The sequence below is a fragment of the Gracilinanus agilis genome, chromosome 6, assembly GCF_016433145.1.
Source record: "Gracilinanus agilis isolate LMUSP501 chromosome 6, AgileGrace, whole genome shotgun sequence".
Taxonomy (NCBI): domain Eukaryota; kingdom Metazoa; phylum Chordata; class Mammalia; order Didelphimorphia; family Didelphidae; genus Gracilinanus; species Gracilinanus agilis.
The window spans coordinates 79,738,685-79,760,603 of NC_058135.1; the positions used below are offsets into that span (position 1 = coordinate 79,738,685).

Below are 21,919 nucleotides of genomic sequence, written 5' to 3' on the forward strand. Positions count from 1 at the left end.
CTTTATTTTTTCAACAACCCTTGTCAATGACTCCAGCGTGAGTGTTGCTCTGGATAGCAAGCTGTTAAGGATAATTATTTTAAACCACTTAGTTGGAACATCCAGGGATACAGCCAGTTTCTCTAACAAGGGGCATGTGGCAAAACCTAACCCATGGGACACAGACAGCTCCTGCCAGGGTGAATCCTCTGGGAGCCTGTGGTTGATGGGGCTTGTTAGTTGTAGGGAAAGCAATAATTCTGGAGAGGATTCAAATCCGAGCCTGTTAGAGCTGGAAGAGTTCTTGGAAATAACCTCAGTCCAGCCCTCTAATTTTACAGATGAGACAACTGACCCTCATGTAGAAAAGGTATATTGGAATCGCCCTGGAGCTAGATTAATTATCAAGCAGAATTAGAGGTTGGATGTCTCACCTAGGAGATGGAGTTGTAAAAATGAATTTCCTTATCTGTAAAATGAAGAGGCTGGACTAGGTGATCTCCAAGGTCCTCTCTGGCTGTAAATCCTATAACCCTGAGGACAGTAGTAATGCCTACATATGGAGACTCCCAATAAGAGTTTCTGTTTTCCGTCCTACTTATTCCCTCAAGTTCCCTGTTTCCTCAAGCTAAAAAAAAACAACAGAAAATCTTACGATTTAGAGCTCAGAACCTTAGTGGAATGAAATGACTTGCCCAGGTCACCTAGTAGTAAATAAAAGAGGTGATATTTGAGGCCACGTCCTTGGATTCCAGACCCGTTGTTTTTAAAAACTCTATCCCACGCGCAGATTGAAGCATATTGCTAGTGAAAACTTTGGAGGATCTGGTGCTTTCTTCACTGAACCAACAGATTACTTGTAACTGCTGCATTTTTCATAATTTCATAGTGAATAATGAAGAACATGAGCATGGAAAAATCATATTGTTATTTTCATGAAGTCTGTGGACAATATTCCATCAGATTTTGTTTTGCAATGTTAGCTGGGGCTGGGGCCCAGTAAAATTCTGCTCACAATTCACCCTGTAAACAGGTAGATTTGAACCGTGCTCACCCTTAGAAGTCGCAATTTATGCTTCTAATTTTAATTTTCCTCAGTGCGGGTCCCAGAAGGATTTATTAAGCTTGCTTTGTGGAGCCCATTAACTCTAAACTGAATAATGATCTTACTCTACATTTTGAATCAGTTTATAGTAATTTTTCTATACACAGGACTCCCGAAATTTATATTCCTTGATGGCAGAATTTTACGTCAAGTCTGTAAATGAAATGGTTTACTCAATTTACCTAAAAGTTGTTCGTAATTAACTAACATCAGGAGACCGTTGCTTTCAGAGGTTGGTGAATAGCAAATACGATGTATAGCAACGGAGGACATTCATTTGGGGGCCTGAAAACGGAACGGAAGAAAAACCAATAGGCTCGCAGCACCTTTTCCCTGTTGCTTACTTTAATTACTCATAAAATAATGGACTGGGAATCAGAAGTGTGTGGATGGGGGCCCTCTAGGGTACTGGTTATTCCAGCAACTAGCTATGTGTCCTTGAGTAAGGTCACACAGACAGCCTGAGAAGCAGTGTGGTAGAATGGAAAGCAGAAGGGATTTGAAGTCAGAGGATCTGGGTTCTTTTCCTACCACTGTTATTTACTATCTATACAAGTCATTTCATTTCTCTGGGCCTCAGTTTCTGAAAAACGAGTTGGATCAAATGTCCTCGAAAGTCACGTAGGACTCTAAAAATATGATCCTGGGGAATTTTTCTTTTTTTTCTGTGTTGTAGAGCAGACATAGCAGGAGGGCTTTGCTGGAGTCTGATGAAATGAAATTAAAAAAATAAAAATACAACAGAACACAAATAATATGGATATGTGTTTTCTAAGACAATATTGGACTGCAGGGATCCTTTTGTCCAGTTTGCATTTGAGTTTGACACCACCACCATCAAATCCTGGGCCTGGAGTTAGTCCTGATTTCAAATCTTTCTTTAGGTACTTGTTAGGCATATGACCCTGGGCAAGTCATTTAATTTCTGTCTGTCTCGGTTTCCTCAAAAACAAAATGGGGATAGTGCCTTTTTGGGTGAGAAAACCTATTTCCCATGTTTTTGTGAGGATCAAATGAGATAATATTTTTTTAAAGTGCTTCACATAATTGCCTTGACCCTGGGCAAATCTTTTAAATTCTCTCAGTCTCAGTTTCCTTAACTGTAAAATGGGAATAGCACCTACTTTCCAGGTTTCTTAGTGAGAATCAGATGAGATGATATTTGCAATAATAATTACCTGGCACATAGTAAGTATTTAATAAATGTTCATTTCCTTCCTTTCTCCCTCCTGTGAGATAATGGGTTTGGAATGCCTGATTGCCAAATTCCCTTTTAGCACTAACTATATAATTCTGTGTTACTAATTGAACTTGTATTTCTTGTGGCTTTGAGAAGATGACCATGACTCAAAGCCATTCCAACTTTTCTGCTTTGGTGAATTGCTTGTTCTCTGTGAAATTCAGATCCTGGGCCGCTCCTTTGGAAACTCCTTTGGAAACTGTTAAGGATAAGCATCAGCGCTGCTAGGGCCCTTATGAAAAGCAGACTTACCTATCCCCAGGGAAGCATTTTGAGGGGCTAAGACTGGAGGTGCTCAATTGCCTTAATTACCTTTGCTCTCTTAGGTTTTATTATTTAGCAAGAGTCATGAGAGTCATGCCATCCTAATAACCATGACTGTCCAGAACATCTTTCCCCTCAGGGATGCCAAAATATCACATAGGAGGAAGGAACTAGCTTAACTAAGTGGTAAACTCCTCAGGGCCAGCAGTAGTGTTGTGGCTTTTTAAAAGTCAATCAAAGGAGGCAGTTAGGTGGCTCATTGGCCGGACAGGCAGACTAGGAGATGGGAGTCCTGGGTTAAATTGACTACAGATGCTTGTGTGACTCTGGGCAAGTCACTTATCTCCAGTTGCCTAGCCTTTATTGCTCTTATGCCTTGGAACTGATACTTAGTATTGACTCTAAGTAAGGATTTAAGAAAAAAAAGTCAATCACAGGAGCTGTAAGGGACCTTAGAAATCTTTGGTCATTTTACACATGAGGAAACTGAGGCCCAGAGAAGCTAAGCATTTTAACGTCATAGACTCTGGAACAGGAATGGACCTGTAAGCCACCTAGGGCAAACCTCTCATTTAACAGAGGAGGAAACTGAGACCTAGAGAAATGAAATCATTTGTGCAGTCACCTGGGTAGGAAGTAGTGGAGCCGGAACTCCTTATAGGTTTAATATATTCTTACAGGATTCATAATGCGTACCCTAGACATGCCACAGACCTATCTGAGAGACCAAGTGAGTCTCCTTGCCTAGTGACATGAATTGCATTATTCCTTTTTTTTAGGATGAAACAGAAATGCCTATTGGAAAGAGAATGGCTGATTAGCTCAGCTTGTTAGGAATCAGGCCAAATGAGACCAAAGTTGTAGGCCCATCTGGCTCTCCTGTTGGCCAATTAGCTCTGGTCTCTTCCATGGCTATAGACTTCATCCACCCTCCGCATCCAACTTATCTGCCTTACGAATGCTTGCTACTAGTCCCAAACAGAAATGGATCTTCAATTAGGGTGTGGATGGATCAGTACAAATTAATAAGTGCACATGGGGCCCTTCTCATGGATTAGGGTTCATAGCATCCTCCTTTGAATGTAAAAATGGCATCATTTTGAACGGGGAAGCTTTAAAAAGGCAAAGCCACCATCCAGTGGGAACGGTAGGCTAGAGGAGGAATGTGAGGGACATAACCTAATTAATAGCCGGCAATGGTATGACTTGGGATGGAAGAAGGAGGAGGGAAGATTAGTCTTCTTAAAAAAAATGTAATAAGCCCTAAATCATCATGCCCGAGGAAGATCTGTTTTCTTCTTCCCCGAGTGACATTGCGAGGGACTGCTCTTTGAAGCAGCCAACCCTTGGCTCCAACCTTGGCAATGGGGAGGGTGCTGGCATTCTTCCCATCCAGGGGACCTGGTCCACCCCTGAACAACAGCCTGGATTCACACAAGGGGATTTGGCTGCAGACTCTCCATGCTGTGAGTCGGTGCCTTTCCAACATCCTCTTTTGCATCCCTTCACTTGAAGGGCACCAAAGGCAGTCTACTTGCCCTGGTGTTTAGTAGCAGAAAGAAGCCACTTCATTTGGGACAGAGAAGGGGAGAGAGGGGTAGCAAATGGATGCAAAAAACCCTCCTGGAACTTGCACCAGGCAGGTAGCTTAGCTCACTGAAAGTGAGCATTTTTTCCCCTCTGGCCTTCAAAAATGTTTGGATCTTTATCCCGAGTTGGGATGTTTACATTCAGGTAGCTATGACTGACTATTTTAGTCCCTGAGTTTAAAACTGCACATTATTAGTTAAATAGTATTAACTAAATATTATTATTAATATCATTAACTAATTCTTTTATTAACCATTATTAATTATGTTTATTAACTAAAGAGACGAATATAGGTGCTCGTTTTGTAAAGAGTGGCAGAGGGCTGTGGGTCCCCTCTCCTGGCCAGATTCTTTTTGGACTGGGATTTAATTTTGATACAAGGCATTTTCCTTTGCATTTGTTCAGATGTCATTTTAAAAAACAAACAAATTAACAGATTTCCATCTTAGAATCAATACTGTGTATTGGTTCCAAGGCAGAAGAACAGTAAGGTCTAGGCCAGTGATTCCCAAAGTGGGCACCACTGCCCCCTGGTGGGTGCTGCAGTGATCCAGGAAAGCGGTGATGGCCACAGGTGCATTTATCTTTCCTATTAATTGCTATTAAAATTAAAAAAAAATTAATTTCCAGGGGCTAAGTAATATTTTTTTCTGGAAAGGGGGCGGTAGGCCAAAAAAGTTTGGGAACCACTGGTCTAGGCAATGAGGGTTAAGTGACTTGCCCAGGGTCATACAGCTAAGTGGTGTCTGAGATAAGATTTGAACTAGGATTTTTCATCTCTAGGCTTGGCTCTCAATCCACTGAGCCACCCAGCTGCCCCCCTCAGATGCCATTTTTACAGAACAAAGGAAAAAGAAACAAAAACCATTCCCTCATCCCCTAAAAACCAACAAGAAACTCAGGTTTCTCAGATGGGGTTAGGAGCTGGTATTTTTTGTTTTGAAACAATTAATGCAAATATAATTCTCTCACTACCCAAGCTTGAGCCGTACTCCTGCAGATCTAGGGGCAGGGGAAAAATAGGCCAGTTTGCCAAGTGGAGTGACCCGATTCTTGTTGGATCAACATGTTATCAAGTGGAGGTTGTCACTGACAAAGTACGAGCGATGAAGGCTGCCTTCTCAGACTCCAGTCCAAGCACTGGCCTGCCAGCCACAGAAGTGCTGGACTCAGCATGTCCTAATCAGTTCGTTGTCTATATGTAGATTTAGACATCTCCAGGAGGCAGGGAGCCTATCAGGCCCAAAATGATTATTCTAATCAAGTGTTTTAATTAAGTATACTTATTGCAGGATCACGGGAGAAAGAAAAAAGGACTGGTCTGGAGTAGTAATGGGGACTGGGGTTTCCCCCCCCCCCCTTCTTCAGAGTTATAGTCCTTGGCTTTGTGGGGTGTATTTAACATATTTCTAAAGTAGGCCACGAGAGAGATCCCCTGGTGAAACTCACTCTGCTGAGTTAGCAGTCTGGCCATTGGACAAAAAAAAAAGAAAAAGAAAAAAGATATTACCAACTGTGTAGCAGATGAATCAATAGCAATACAAGTGCATTCATTTGCATCCTCAACTCTAAACAGAAAAGCAATACCAGAGCTATAATGGCTCACACAATATTTAAAAAATATATAAACACACACACATTGGGTTGGCTTTTATTGGAATGCCTAGATGCAATCTATAGTCATCAAGTTATGGAAAATTCAGGTCACATATAAAGTTAAGAAGGCAAATGAAAGGAACAATACAAATCAGACAAAATTTACATCTCAAAATATCATGAAAGCATTTTGACTGGCTTTGCCTAAAATACTTTGAATATCAATTTTTTGTAAGCTAATTTTTTTTTCAGTATACAGGTTCCCCCATTCTTTTTTTTTGTTTTTTTGTTTTGTTTTGTTTTTTTAAAAAAAGGTTTTTTTTTGTTTACATATTCCCCAAGGTCACTATTTCTTGTAAAAGCATGTCCAGATCACAAGTCTTTTTAGTAAGAAATAGGCTCATTATACCTACTAACAAGACCACTAATTGGTTTGATTTGACTTCATCTAAAATAAGCACCAAGAGATCCTCTAATTTGTTATTTATTCGTGCCAATGTAAAGGACGAGTACATGTCAAGACGAGAGACCACGATTTCACTTTTGCCACGTGGTACAAACAGGCTTTTCATATTTAATAGGTCCGAAACGTTGCTGAGAATTTAGACTCCGAGCCTATTTCACCAAAAGCACTTACAACATGCTAACTAAATACAGTGCTGCTGAAGATTCCATCTAACAGAATTGCAAATACCTAACAGTTTACATTTCAAAAAGAAAATGGAAAACAGTGCCATGTTTATGTGGTTTGAAATTTCATAGTTTGCTAAATCTGGGGTTCTTCATACTTGCCAAAGGACTTTCAAGGATAAAAAATATTGATGCTAATCTGTGCTTCCATTCTAGTAAAATATCAGCATTCATTATAAGATTAATGACTTCGGTATGCTCTACCAAATACACAAATACAGTAATAGCACTGATACTGCCGATTCAGTCGCTATTTCGAACCTCTCCCAGCCAGTCTGTTTAATAAACACGCCTACTGTGCAATTTCGAGTATGTGATACATACAAAGCAGTTAGAAAATTATTTTCAATACATCACTTGAACCTTTATATTTACGACATGTTCACTTGCTATATTTTATCACCATTATACATAGAGGAAAAACGGTGTGGACTCTAGCCCAAGGAACTGAAAAATATTTTCTAAAAATATTTTGTGGCTGAATTTAGTGCTCCTGAACGAGATTTGGATTGTGGCTCGAGCCCCTTGTGGACGGCGGCTGGGCTTACTTAGATGTGCAGCTGTGGGCACACTAGCTTCAAGTCTGATCTGCGGCACCCTGGCTTCTCTGGTCCCGACACAGAGCCGGGGCTATCCCCAAGCCGAGTCCTACGGGAGGTTTGGCTACGTGGACCTGATGGGCTCTTGTCTCCCTCGGTGAGCTCCTTTGTGTGACCCCAGACTAACTGTCCCTCTGCCTCTCTCCACGGGGCTCGGTTTCTGTAATCTTTCCCCGTGCCTTAAAGTGACAGATTTGTAACCCACTGTGACTGATCTGGTTAAGACCACAGTGAGTCCTTCGAACGTTCTACAAGCACCTGGCAACACTGCGCTCTCCTACCTTGAAATGTTGCTTCAGGTCTCTATTAGCAGAACCAATGACGATAACAAGAAAACCCCAGTGGCTAATTATAATAAATCCCCATTTCTTTTTCCAGTTGGGAGAGGACCAGGAAAACCCCAGTCTTCCACAGCTTTTGCCGAGTTCCCCGAGCCTTAGTTCGCTGCTGCTGTGCCCCTGGGAGATAATGGTGGGAGCACCGGTTTGATGATTAGAAAATTCCGGAAGGGAGCTGTACTCTGAAAGCCACCCACTAAGGACTGCACTATCCTAATCCATGTTGGTGATAGAAAGATGTACAATTTCTCAACCTAATACAAAAATATGAACACTTTTGGACATTATAGGCATAAATTGTTATATCTCTACAATATAATTATTTATACTGTATAGCTATAACAGATAACAAAAGGTGCAATCCTTTTTAAAAAATCACACAGTTCACATGTTTTTATCATTTTATTTTTTAAGTATAAACTTTTTTTAAACACTTTACATAAATTAACTCCTCTGAGACTAATATTTGATGTACAGTAAATTGTAATTCATATAAAAATCCATAAACAACTTGTCTCACATAATTTACAAAAAAATCAGGGTCTCCTTTGCTTAGCAGTGACAAGGGTTCCACTTGCCATTTTTCTCCCCCCAAGGCAAACCATGTTAGCATTTGGAAAATCCATTATTAAATTCCCACGGTAGTAGCCGAAGTCCCTTGTGCCAGTGTCCTTTTATAAAGCAGCACAGTTAAAGCAGTTGGGTTGTCTATAAACAGTAACTTTACCCCACATTTTAAAATTAACAGAGATATATAGCACATCCTATGCAGAGACTACTTCTTGTAAGCAAAGGTCAACAATTCAGTAATATTTGGAAACACTGTATGAATTTTACCTTAGTTAAATACAGTGCCTCAAAGGAACGGGAGGCCTATTGTAAAATTTTTAGGCCGCTTTCTTTTCTTCCTTTTCTTTCCTTTTAATACTTTCAGTCCAACTGAGTGCAGCGATATGCATATGTAAACATATTCTTTAAAGCGGATCACCTTTAAGGTCATTCAGAAAAAAAGTTTTCTTTTTTTTTCCTTTTGTTTTTATGGTTTTTTTTTTTTTTTGTTTTTGATTTTTGTGGTTTTTTAAAGCAGTATCATTCTCCTGGAAGGCTCTTCTCTTTCACAGAGTCCAATTCAAATTGTGCTACAGAAAATTCTGAGCAAAGGTGGAGTTTAGGCTCAAGTAGTGATACGGCGAGATAGTCCCGTCTCCCTCACGGAAGACTTTGGTGCATTGTCTCTTTGGCGGCTTGGATCCGGCCAGTGTGTTACCTTCTCCCTATTTCGCTTTGTCTAAGGAACTGTATATTGTTGGCGCTGTCTGCCAGCTCTGGGTATTGCTCCACGGAGAGTACATAGTACCCATCGTATCCTTGTACTTTCCCAGCACTGAGAAGCTGCCTTTTTTCTCCCTCTGTCCAGAGTCTGGCTCCCTCTTCTCCATCCCGCACTCTTTGCTGCTCTCTGGCCCAAGCGTTGGCCAGGGCCCTCTGTCTCGCCTGCTCTAAGATGCGTGCTTTCTCCTCATCCAGAGTCATGCCATAGCGGACATGAAGAGCCAAAGCACCATACTGCATCTCGACATCGGCAAACCTGCGAGTCCTGCCATTTACCACTGTGGTGGATTGGGAAACGGTGACATTGATCCCGTTCTCCAAAGCCTTCCTCCCACTCGTCAGACGCAGGGTGCCCAGGTCGCTCTCCGGCGTGGTGGTTTTGATGAAATAGTGAGTATCCTTGCCCTCGATGGTGAAATGTAGATTTTCAAGGTAGTAGGCGTTATTCAACACGGCTGCCACTTTGATGCAGTCCTCATTGGCCACGTTGAGCACGTTGGTCAGCACTTTCCCTTGACTCACAGCAAGCATAACTCCTTTGCCAATCAGCGACTTGACCGTGGCAAACCATAGCCACGATTTCTCGCCACCCGCTTTGCGTCTGCTGATCTGCACTTCCGCCATTTTCCCCAGGGACAGGAAAGCCTTTGCTTGTCTGGCCACTTGTTGTTGGACTCCAAAAATTGGCTGGAAAGGAAAGGAAGAGAGACACGTTTTAAAGACCATTTGTAGCCCTTGGCCAAGAAGCCAGTCCTCCACTGCCCACCATCCCCTACCGCCACTGCCTCATTAGCACAAAAGCAAAAGCCGTAGTTAAATGCACCAAGGAGTCGAGTTATTCTGAGATGAAAAGACTTAAAAAAAACTTGGGTGGAGGAATATTCTTAAATTCTTCTGACTTCAAGTTCATTTAAATGCTTGTTGAATTCTATTTTCTTTTCCAACTAAAAATGTAATTCCATTCAAAGCTTTTAAACGTTCATAGTATTTGCCAATACTAATGCTTTATGTTTCCTTCCATAATTACTAGAAACATTTGTGTTGTTTTTCGAGGATCTGTGGAACTCTGCTAATCAGCTCTTGCTTCCTTCCAACCTTCTCAGTGGGAAGCAGGGGAAAGACTGGCAAAAGCTGGGACTTGTGAGAAAGAGTCTCAGAGGATGCTAAGTATTTGAACACTGGGTCCCATTTGTAGGCTCTGGAATGCTTGCAATTTAATTTGGGTAGACTCGTCCTTTTCTGGTAAACACTTTCAGCTGAATTTCACAGCGATAAGCAGCACCATACCACAGGAGCTTTGGAGGCCTGAATACAGAGAACTATTATTTCCTAACTTATTAAGCCCAATTATTTTCAGCAAGCTTGGGAAGTGACCTAAATAAATACTTTAGGTAAGTCCCTCCTTCTGCATTTGCGGTGAGGGCTTTAATAGGGGAGCCTTAACAGTGCCGCTGTGGTGACAGTGGCAGATACTTGCGGGACTGGTTGGGGCTTCTTGAACTCAAGCCTTTGTCTCAGATTTGCTAGTAAAACACAGGCTTGTTCCACAACCAACGAGGCACCCAAATGGTTTCTACCAGGGATTCCTTAGAGCTCTTTCCTTAACTGGAAACTCTTACCAGACTTTCATGGTTGCCTTGAAGAAAAGCTCATAAACCCAAAGACTTAAATTACTCCAGAAGGGATTGAGTAATGCATTGCCCTAGGCCTTTGGAGCTCCTTTGCTGAACTATGTTAGAAAACTGGTATGTTTACATAGCACTTGACCAACCTACATCCATTTTAAATTTAGAAATGTCAATGAATGAGAGGCAATGTGGCCCAGAAGATAGAGAGCTGGCTGGCCTCAGTCAAGGAAGACCTGAAGAAAAGCCCCATCTGTGATAGGTGACCTCTCAGTGATGTAGGAAATTTTCAAAGACTCAGTGGTTAGGCTCAGGGGAATAGAAAATCAGGACTAGAGATGGGAGGTCCTGGGTTCAAATTTGGTCTCACATACTTCCTAGCTGTGTGACCCTAGTCAAGTCACTTAATTCCCATTGCCTAGCCTTTACTGTTAGTATTGATTCTAAGACAGAAGGTAAGGGTTATTAAAAGAAAAAAAAAAGGCTCAGTGGTGAACAAAAGGTGCTAACCTTGAGTGGCAGAGGGAGTTCTTAGACTAATGAAATCACCAGTCCAGTCTCTGTGCTCTAAAATTTTGCTCTTTCTTCCCCCCACTTACCACTTATCTTAAAGACTTGGTGAATGATAACCTTCAAATAAAGTGAATCTTAAAAAAACAAAAATTGCTTTTTAAAGGAAGACTGAAATACCTATAATTTTTAACCAAGGGCAGAAAACTGGGGCCTTTGCATAGTCCCTTTTATGTTGTTTCCCTCCCCCCTAGTGGAGATTGTCCCCTTTTTTTCTTTATATTCACTGAAATGATGGAAAACTGCCCAGGAGGGAAAAATTAATCTTTAAAAAAAAAAACCCAAACTCCCAAACTCTGCAGTCTCTTTTCCTTATCATTACGGGGTAACCCAATTTCTTGATCTCTAATTATTCTTGCTTTAAGCTAGAAGTCTTGGTATTTTGTTGTGCTTTTCTTTTTGATCTCTGAATGGTCCGAATTAGAGGCACCATTTTCTCAAATGGCAGATTTGACTTTGCAATTTCCCATTCTATTTATTTCCTTTCATCCTTTAGAAGTGTTGCCGTGTGTGTGTGTGTGTGTGTGTGTGTGTGTGTGTGTGTGTGTGTGTGTGTCTGTGCGCACACGTGTGTGGCCTTTTCCTTCCAATGGAATATCATAAACACCCAGAGGTTGGGTTGTAATAATGAGCATGACTAGAAGTGATTCAGTATCTTGCATCGTCACATGAAACATCGTTAATAGTAAAGAGAAGAAGCTAAACTGTAGTTGGGTATTGTTGTAGGATGTCACTTGGTCACGTACATCGGTGATAGCAGTGTTTATTTCCTGGCCTATTTTTATTTCTCTCATTTCCTTCAGGCTCTGACTGCCAATATCAGTCTGATCTCCCAAGGTTCCACTAGGAAACTCAGAACTCAAAAATGGGTTTCCAGATTTTGTTAGCTATTAATAATTTGTCTCTATAGGTTTTGATTTCTGCCATCGAAAACAGTTCTAACCCTAAACAACAGAAGTCTCTTTTTTTTAGCATTCCCCCCCCCATTTTTATGAGTGACAAAAGAACATGCTTTGTAATCTACTGACCCCATTAGGGGGCAAAAAAAGGCAGCAGTGCCTGTTTTACAAGTGTTAATTGAATTAAAGCCTGGCAAATAAAGGCAGGAGAGCAGAGAGCTCCCTCTGAACAGTTCCTCCTATTCATCCCATTTCTTTCATTTTCCTTTTTGATGCTTACTGGTATATCATCCCACTGCTGACTCTTCACAAGTTCATAAGAAGGCTCTGTTAAATCAAATTTGGGAACAGGGAATCCCGGAATAGCATTGTGTAGATGGAAGCCAAATGTCACCAGCCAGCTGTTAACATCTAGGAGAAGAATGTACAAAATGAAAGACGTTAGAATTTATTTTGTGTTTCTTAAATTCGAATCCTCACCTTTGAAAAAGTCAGACCCACCCACAAATCGCCTGGCCCAAGAGCCCACGTCCATCTTTAGGGCCACATAATTCAAAATCCACTTCTTTTTTTTTTTTTAAAGAGACCGAAGACTATTGTCCTGAGTGCTATTCCAAACACAATGCCATGTGCCTATCAGTATAAGCCGAAAACCTGGAGTTATAGTCACTTTTTTGGGCCAACTGAGTAAAATGTCATTCACGCAAAGTAAGTGATAGCGTTAAGTAATAAAGACCTAAACTGTAATGGATATTGCCCGGCACCACCAAAATGATACATGCAGGAGAAAACAAATGAAGTTTGTTTTTGTCGTTAGTAAGTTATGGCCTTTAATGGGAATTGTGCCGTTATTAGCTTGTGACAATGATTGCCTAAGGATATGTAGAGTTCCACAATTCATTTTCTATTAATAAAAAAAGACTAAATTGGGAGTATTAACATCAAGAGTTGTTTCTTAATCAAAGACGAATGCTGAAAGCTGGCAGAGCCGTGGGCACAGAGACTGTGGTTGCCATCACTTGCCACTTCAAAGGCTGGCTGGGTGCAGGTGGAAACAAACTTTTTGGGGAGAGAACCTGGAAACCTTTAAAATGGTATTTTAAAATGTTGCCATGTGACTCAAGAAGCCATTAAGCTCAGAAGAAGGCTTTTATTCTATTCTGGAGGTTATAATGTTACCGAACTACTCAGCAGGCTGCAGCTTTATGAGTACAGTTGGGTGTAGGTTATTTTAGATATTAAGCACATTGCTAGAAAATTTGAAATTGCATTTCACCTAATATATTTTATGCTGTTCCATCTCTCTTTTGATGTTTTGTAGAAAATGCTGCTATAGCATTCCCTGCAGTTCATGTTGCTAGGAGAGGCTGAATTCAGGGGGCTGTGGGCTTTCCAGCCCTACAGTCAGCCCCTGTCAACACCTCTTAAATAACCATTGGCAAAATGCTTGTCAGAATGATGGAGGGCCACTTGGTTCCCCTTCACTTCTCTGGGGCACAAACTCTCACCTCATCACCAGGCTGACAGAAGTCACTTCCCTCGGCCAAGTTCATTCGGATGCGAGGCCATTGATATTATCTATCTTTTAAATTAAGGGAGAAGCTGAAAACTCATCACACAGGCCACAAAGCGATTTTCTTTGTGATGACATATGAGAGATCGAAGAAAATCTCGTGTTGAGAAAAAAAAAAACAAAAAACCCAATGCCAAAAGCTCTCTGCGTGACCAAAAAATGACCATGAAATTTAGGGCAACATTTACTCCAGCAACTCCAGAACAAATATTTATGTTAAAATGCAAATGGAGACTGTTAAATATTTGAAAGTTATAGTGGCCAAAGGGCCATGGAAAGTAGGCTTTTTTTCTGGGTTCAAATCCTACTTAGCCAAGTGCCATTGGATAGGTTACTTCTTTCTTCATTAAAAAAATTGGAGGTGGAATTAGGTGGCTTATAAGGCCTATTATAGCTTGTGATCTGATGATTCGATCTCAATAGGAATTGGCTTTAAAATGTAGCTTATGAAGTAGCCAGGAATCCTGGAGGAGGTGTTGGGAAGGCAGTGGGGCGGTGTGTGGCATCCTTCGGCTAGTCTGCATGGTTGAGCGATGTCTAGGGGCCAGAAATGTATAAGAGTTAAGGTAAAGTGAGAAAGATTCTCCAGGACTTGCCTAGCCTTGGTGGTTAAGGACCAAGTTAAACCTTTACTGATTGCTAGACAGCTTTCAGATTTGGTGGATGCCCTACGACAATCCAAATGGCCACTCTCAACCCTACTAAGCAGCCATATTTCCATATGGAAATGGGTGCCACATCTATCCATAAGAGCCTCATTGAATATCTGTGTGTGTGTGTGTGTGTGTGTGTGTGTGTGTGTGTGTGTGTGTGTGCACGCTAAGGCTAAGTAAACCTTTGTTAAATGCTGAATGACTTATGAGTGCCTCATATTGTTGCATCACTGAACCTGAACTACTAGGGCACTAACCTGAGTCAGGCTCACCTATAGAGTAGAGAGTATTTCTGGAAAGTTAGGGGACAGGTAGAAAATGACAGGAAAAAAATGGTCTGGGAGTGAAGAAGCACAGAAAACAAAGGACAGAAAAGAATGGAAGCATTTAATAAGTGCATATTGATTGATTGTGCCATATTCAGAGGCAGCAAGTGGAACAACTCTTAAAAGGGCTAGAGAAAGGAAGAAGGAAAGCAGGAAAGAATCTTAGAGATTAGCGAGATGGTGGGTGATGGTGACAGGAAATAAGAGGACCAGTTTAATGAGGGACCAGAGAGTGAAAGAAAGGGAGATCAGCCAGAAGGACCAGAACCCTGAGAATCAAGAGTCCAGTGGGCAAGGAGAGCCTTAATGGGTAGGGACAGACAGAAGAACCTATAAAGAACCTGTAATGGCAGTGATATGAGCCAGAATCTTAACCCAGGCAAGATAACTGAGTTATGTGAAATCTACTTGGGGGATAACATTTTGTAGCCTGTGCTACACAGTCCTAGGGGAAATCAGCTATGCACTTAAAGCATGTGTGTGTGTGTGTGTGTGCTGGTTTGTAGTGTACAGAATGAGTGATAAGGGGTATGGATGGGGGAATCAGAGAAGCGATGAGCAAGGCTGGAACCCCAAAGGCGCCATCTTCTTTAAGAGAAATCTTCTTCCCAGTTTAGGTCTCTTTAGTGCTGAAGAAGGAAAGTCTGCTAGGGAAGAGATGAGTGTGACCTTGTCTAATGTTGATTCTTTTTATTAGAATTTAATCAGACTTGTACTACGTGGCATTTCTGGCAGTTGTGGTTTAAGTAGCATGTCCCACATTTAAATAGCATGTTATTTATAACAACTGCTGCATTTCCATTCTCCACTTTCAAAAATAAAAAGGAAGCCTCGCTATGTGAGACAGGTTACTATTAGATAAGGTTTGAGGAGGCCACAAATGAGTATTAAAACTCCCTTTTAATATTTCTATAAACACGTCCTTTTTATGTATTCATGTATAAATATGCACCCTCTTACCCTGCAATTTACTAAAGTTTTGTTGTCCATGAGGCAACCTCAAAGGTAAAACTAGAATTTTGGGAGATCATAGCCTCCCCTCTACTCTGCCCAGTAATATACCTACACAACTTTGGCTTGCTTAGCAATATTGCTGACTTCCCCAGGGGCCTCGTTCTCTGTAAAAGGCTGCAAGCCCTGCCAGGGTCACACAGGCTTACCTCTCCATCTACAATCATGGTCAGAGACTAAAAAATCATGGAGCAAAGGCAGGATGATCCTTCAGAAGAAAGGAGGACCGCTCTTTGTCTCCCTATCAATGAAAGTGTTGGGAAGCCCAAAGTGGAGGTTAGGCAACAAGACCCCATTAAAGATGAACAGTTATATATGTGTGCATATGCATATGTAAAAACACACACAACATACATGTATTTAGAGATTATATTCATTAATGTAATATAATTATACAGTTAAGCATATACACACATGTAAATACATATTGTATAATAGATACTTACAAATTATATTATACAATATGTACTTACATGTGATATATTTATATATACTTATATAACATAATAATATAATTTATGTGGTATATTTATATATACTTATATTTTATATACTGATATGTGATATATTCATACATCTGATATATAAATATATTATATAAAACATACTTATATGTAATATAGTTATACATACTTATATTTTTGTATACTTACATGCAATTATATTTACATATATACTTCTATTTATGTATAATTATGTGATAATATATTTGTATATACTTATATGTGATATATTTACACAAATACTTATATATGCTTATATATAACACACTATATACTTATAAAATATATTTACGCATACTCATATTTTTCTCTTACGTGTGATATTTACATATATTATATATACATGATAATATATTTATATATTATATATACATGATAATATATTTATAAATACTTACATGTGATATACTTACACATATTTATATATGCTTATATATTACACAGCATACTTTTATGTAATATATTTACACATACTTATATTTTTGTATACTTACATGTGCTATATTTACTTATAGACTTATATTTAGATATACTGATATGTGATATATTTATTTATACATACTTATGTTTATATATACTTATATATTACACAATATATACTCATATGTAACATATTTACGCATACTCATGTTTTATATTTTACATGTGATATTTACACATATATGTCTATGTGATAATATATTTATACATACTTATGTAATATATTTACACATATACTTATATGTGATAGTATATTTTACATACTTATGTAATATATTTATACATATATTTTTATATGCATATATATTACATAACATATACTTTTATGTAATATATTTACTGATATATTTATATATGTTTATATATTACACAATATATACTTATCTGTGATACAGTTATGCATACTCATATTTTTATATCTTACATGTGATATACTTATATGTGATAATATATTTATATATACTTACGTGATATATTTACACATATACTTACATTTATATAGGCTTATATATTACATAACATGTACTTTTATGTAATATATTTATATGTATTTAACTCTCATGTGAGTAGAGAATAAAATGAGCATATATTGGGTACCCAAAGGCAAACCTGTTTTAATCTCGCTAGCACTGACCAGGTAGAAGATATATATTCTTGTGAGTTTTGCTGAATAAAAGTGGGACCAAAGATACATAATTGTGTACATGGCATTATTTCCATGCCAAGGGAAACATAGTGTTTCCCTATGGAGCAAGTTTCGAAGGTGGGGAGGGGGGACAGAACACCCCACTGACCTACACTGAGTTTGATACACTGCTTAAATGTCACTAGACTTTCACTGGCCTCCCCCCCACCTGCCACCCCAACACTCTGGAAAACAAAATAATGCAGTGTTAGGTGTCTTTATGTTAAAGGAGGGTGAAAAGTTTTTTTAAAAATCAACTGAAACTTAAGAAAAAATTGTAAGTGTAGTTATTAGACTAATTCACCTTTGAAAAAGAAAAATATAATTACCTGTGATATAATCTTTCACATCGTGAATTTTACTTGCAGGATTATTGTTCCTAAACATATACAAATTAAAAGGAGCCGGGTCCTTCCCAATCCTTTTCCAGATTTCTATGTCAGGTGTTGTCCATCGTCCTGCCAGTATGTCATAATCTCTTTCTCCAAAGTGGACTAATTTGGTGAGTGGGTCATAGAGGCCTCCGTGAAATCCAATCACCAACTGGAAGTCAAGATTGGAATCAAAGTAGATCTCCCCATAGGCAGTGTACTGGATTTGTTTCAGCATGAGCCCATTGCTACTGAAGACAGCCAATGGTGTCCCCGTGTTGTCTGATGCGATGTAGAACTCATCTCCGCTACTGATCTCCATGGCAAAGAGATGTCCTTGAAGATCGTAATAGAGGGACGTGATTTCTGAACTCGAGTGGTTATATACATGAGTGATCCTGGTGGGGTAAGTAAGATCGGCATAGAAAAACTGGAGGTGCTGTCCTAGGCTGGTTTTGGTGGACACGCGCCTCCCTAAGCCATCGTAGCGGTAGATCACCGTCCAGCCGCTGCCCTTGCTGTACACGCGGGTGAGGAGCCCCTTGGAGCTGTACTCAAAGATCTCGGTGCCTCGCTGGCGCAGGAAGCCGTCCTCGTCCAGCCGATACTGAACGTCGCCTAATCGCGTGATCCTGTCCCTCAGGTCGTAGCGAAGCGGGGTCAGGCGTGCGCTGTTACTCGGGTTCAGTAAATGCAGGTTTCCATTCAGGTCGTAGTTGTACCGCCACATAATTTTCTCATTCAGGTAAACTGTTTGTAGTTGCCCATCAACATCGTACTCGTACGCGTATTTAGTCGTGTTGGCAAAAGGTCCGATTTTGATCTCCCTCTTGGTTACTCGGCCCATGTTATCATACTGGATCGTGATCCAGTACATCAAGGACCTGAATATCTCGTACTGAATTTCCTTGATGCGGCCGTGAGCGTCGAAGTGTTTCGTGTATGTCATGACAGCCGTGGAAATGATCTGGTTAATGTCATAGTAAATAACCCCAAACTTTCCAAACTGTTCGACTTTTCCGGAAATATCATCAAATTGGTAGAGATCGATGGGCAGCGGCGTTTCATTGATGACACCCTGCATGCTGGTCACTCTGAAGCTGTTGTCATAGCTGTAGTCAAATCGTGCGTTTACCATCCCGTCTTCACTAAAGCGGAAAATCTGTCTATCAATCAGTGGACCAATTTGCCTGTATCTAATGGTGCAGATAAAACCTTCGCTCTGGAGGTTCACTGTTTTTAGGACTCCTGCTGTCTCGTCATAAGTAAAACTGACTCTTGTGCTGTCGTACAAAATTTCCGAGAGTCTCGTTTGCCTCCTGTACTTGAAGAGGACCCTCCGACTGGTACCCAGGAAGGCCGTTTGCAGGAGCAGCCCTTCCTCGTTATAGTCCATGATGATGGAGGCATTGCTTTCGGGAGGGTTGTATATGTTCCGGTAATAGCCGATGGATCGGATCGTCTGCATGGTGTGACGGGCAACGCTGGGCATGGTGATGGCGGAAAGCCGGTCTAGCAGATCATATTCAAAGATGTACTGCCGCTGGCTGTGAAGCAGGAGGACCATGGACTGTAAAGAGAGAACATATTTTAGCCTCCTGTCTTTGCGCGAGAGGAAGAAAAAATAAAAACAGACTTGGTGACAACAAAATAAAACCTTTCACTCGAGAGGATAATTCTCATTTCAGTGGCGTTATCCTTGACCTTACGTATTCTTAATGATTTCCTGCCTAATTTACTTGGATGCTTAATTGTGAGGGGTTCTGCAATTAGCAGCACGAGATTCACAATATGCCCCCTTGTTATGATTATGCCATTCTTTTCCCAGGCACTTGTGGCCAAACAGCAGATTGTCAATGGATTTGGGTAAGTCATAAGACAGGCAGAAGAGAAGCTGTTCTAAGACAATATTTCAAGCAGGAAACAGCATATGGGAAATGCAATTCCTACTCATAGTTAGCAATTATTTACCAAGATGCTCTCCATCCCCCTACAATCAGCTCTAGACATATTGAAACCATTTTCCCAAGTGCATTTGAGAATGGGGCAAAAAAACGTTCCTTATCAAGGAAACCCATATTCATTCAACTCTGAGTCTTGAGTAATATTTCAACAAGCAGAAAAGAGTAAAGTGTAATTATTATTACATTATTATATTAATACATATATCAATTATATTAATAATACATAATTATATTAATCATGTGCTAAATAAAAACAATTTGTAAAATGATCAGTCCTATCTTGCAGGAAAAGAGGGAGAAGAGCACAGGGGTTAAAGAGCTGATCTAGGAAGACTTTAGTTCAAGCCCTGCCTCTCACACATACTGGCCATGGGACTATGGGTTGTTGTTGTTATTGAGTTATTTTCAGTTGTGTCTGACTTTTTGTGACCCCTTTTGGGGTTTTCTTGGCAACCATACTGGAGTGGTTTACCATTTCTTTCTCCAGATCATTTTACCAAGGAAGAAACCGAGGTAAAAGGGTTAAGTGACTTGTTCAGGGTCACACAGCTAGAGCCTAAGGCCACGTTTGGACTCAGATCTTCCTGACTCTAGTCACTCCACTGCCTAGCAGACTATGGATACATCGCTTGAACCCTAGGACTTTAGGTTGGAGAGAATATACCAGTCTTCCTTGATGTAGGCTGTTTCCTCATATGAGAGTTCATCATGTCAGTGAAATCATGGGACATGGTTCCTATCTTGATAATGATGATGAGTGTTTCATTCTCGAAAGGTGATGAAAACTAATTTGCCCATTCTTCTACTAGCACCTTAAGTACTTTTAGAAAGGCTCTTCAGGTATCTAGAGCTATAGTGTCGTGCCTAGAGACAAAAGGATCGATCTTGTGTCCTAGTTCTGACATACCAACTGCTTTTACCTTTTAAGCTTCTCCAGCTCAGTTTGATCATTAAAAAAAACAACAAACAATATTTGAATTTTTTAAACCCTTAAAATATTCTATAACCCCAAATGTTAATTAATAAATATAAAATTATGACATGAATAATACTTTAATACTTTGATGATCTATGATTCCATTGGGATGAGCCCTCCCTTCCACCATTACTGATCGTGCCTTCTTTATGAATTCTAACCCTACTGGACATTAGTCCCCCTCCTGTACTCTCAGATATAGCCAAACAGCGCTTTCTTTGTTCCTCCCATTCTCTACCTCCTATCTCCCCTTCTGCCTGGCAAGTTCTCCTTCCTTGATGAAGATGAATTCTCTTTCTTGGGTTTGGGTCAAGAACCATTTTCTCCAGGAAGCCTTTCCTGATGTCCTCAGCTGTTAGTACCATCCCTCTTAAATTGCCTTATGTTTAACTACTTTGCATTTATTCACTTTAGATTTATTCTATATAGATGGTAAGTCCCTTGCAAGTAAGGGCTATTGCTTTATTCTTTACAGTTGGGTCTCCAGCACCTTGAACTGTGCCTGGCACAGAGTCCCGGCCCTTCATAAATATTTGTTGATTGATTGGGTGAAGATCTTTGAGAGTTGCTGTGGCTGAAATATTTTGTCATTTTGTGACTGATGTAGTAATGAGTCTCTCTAAGCTTTGCTACGCTGATCCTTGGGAAATGTTTACAGTCCATCTGTCACTGGGACTCTACTAGAAGCAATTCCAACTTAGTAAGACTTGCCAGAATTTATGCTGTGCAGGTGTGGAAAGTACAAACCCAGGCTTACCTCTGGGATATCATGGAGAGAGTACTGGACTAAGAGTCAGGAAGTCTAGGGTTCAGATCTTCCTTTGCACATTTACTAGCTGTGTGATCTTGGGCAAATTGTTTGACTTTTCTTAATTATCTTTTCCTCACTTAGAGAATGGAAAAGCTTGATGGTCTCTGGAGGTTACCCATAAGCTTGAAATCTATGACGTGTGCTGAAATGATGATGGTAATTTTTAACTATGTAGCATCTTGAGTTTCAGTCTATACAACAACTCTATGGGGCAGAAGCTCATCATTCCCCCTTAATAGATGAGGACACTGAAGGGCAGAAAAAATCATGACTTTCTCAAGGTCTCCAGTAAGAAAGTGTCAGAAGTGGGATGCGAACCCTTAGTCTTTTTGATTCAAAGCCCAGCACTTTGGGCTCCTCTCCAATGACGTGGCACTGGGGTAGAACTTTGGTAAACTGAACTGATAATAAAATTAAGTGTGATCTAAGTTTCATAGTATTTGTCCAAAAGGCCAATGTGAAAATTGGTTAAAGGAAGCTGTGTATCCAGACTGGAGGTTGTGGTCAGTTCCAAGAAAGTGCAGTGCCTACAGTTGTTCTAGGTTGGGTACAGCTAAGGCTCAGTTGAGAAGAAAAAATAAATGGACCTTCTGAGACTTAATCTGATTGTGTGATGGAAATGTATATAGGCCTTACTCCTAGTCATACTTTTGCCCTCTTTTTTCTTTATCAGCTTGCGCCTCTTCACACGATTACAACAGGGACTCAGTTATTCTCTCAGGCTAACTTCATGTGGTTT

General features: G+C 40.2%; 1 protein-coding gene across 1 annotated transcript in view; it reads right to left on the bottom strand.

The window, feature by feature from the left end:
* Window positions 1-7,855: 7,855 nt before the first annotated feature.
* TENM3 (teneurin transmembrane protein 3) overlaps window positions 7,856-21,919 on the bottom strand; it is a 598,624-nt gene continuing 584,560 nt past the window's right edge. Inside the window, exons 25-27 of the mRNA XM_044682283.1 lie at window positions 17,388-18,999; window positions 12,108-12,238; window positions 7,856-9,420 (exon numbers count right to left, since the gene is read on the bottom strand). Coding sequence (XP_044538218.1) covers window positions 8,665-9,420; window positions 12,108-12,238; window positions 17,388-18,999 — 2,499 coding nt within the window. The 3' untranslated portion in view covers window positions 7,856-8,664. The remainder of the gene's footprint in view (window positions 9,421-12,107; window positions 12,239-17,387; window positions 19,000-21,919) is intronic.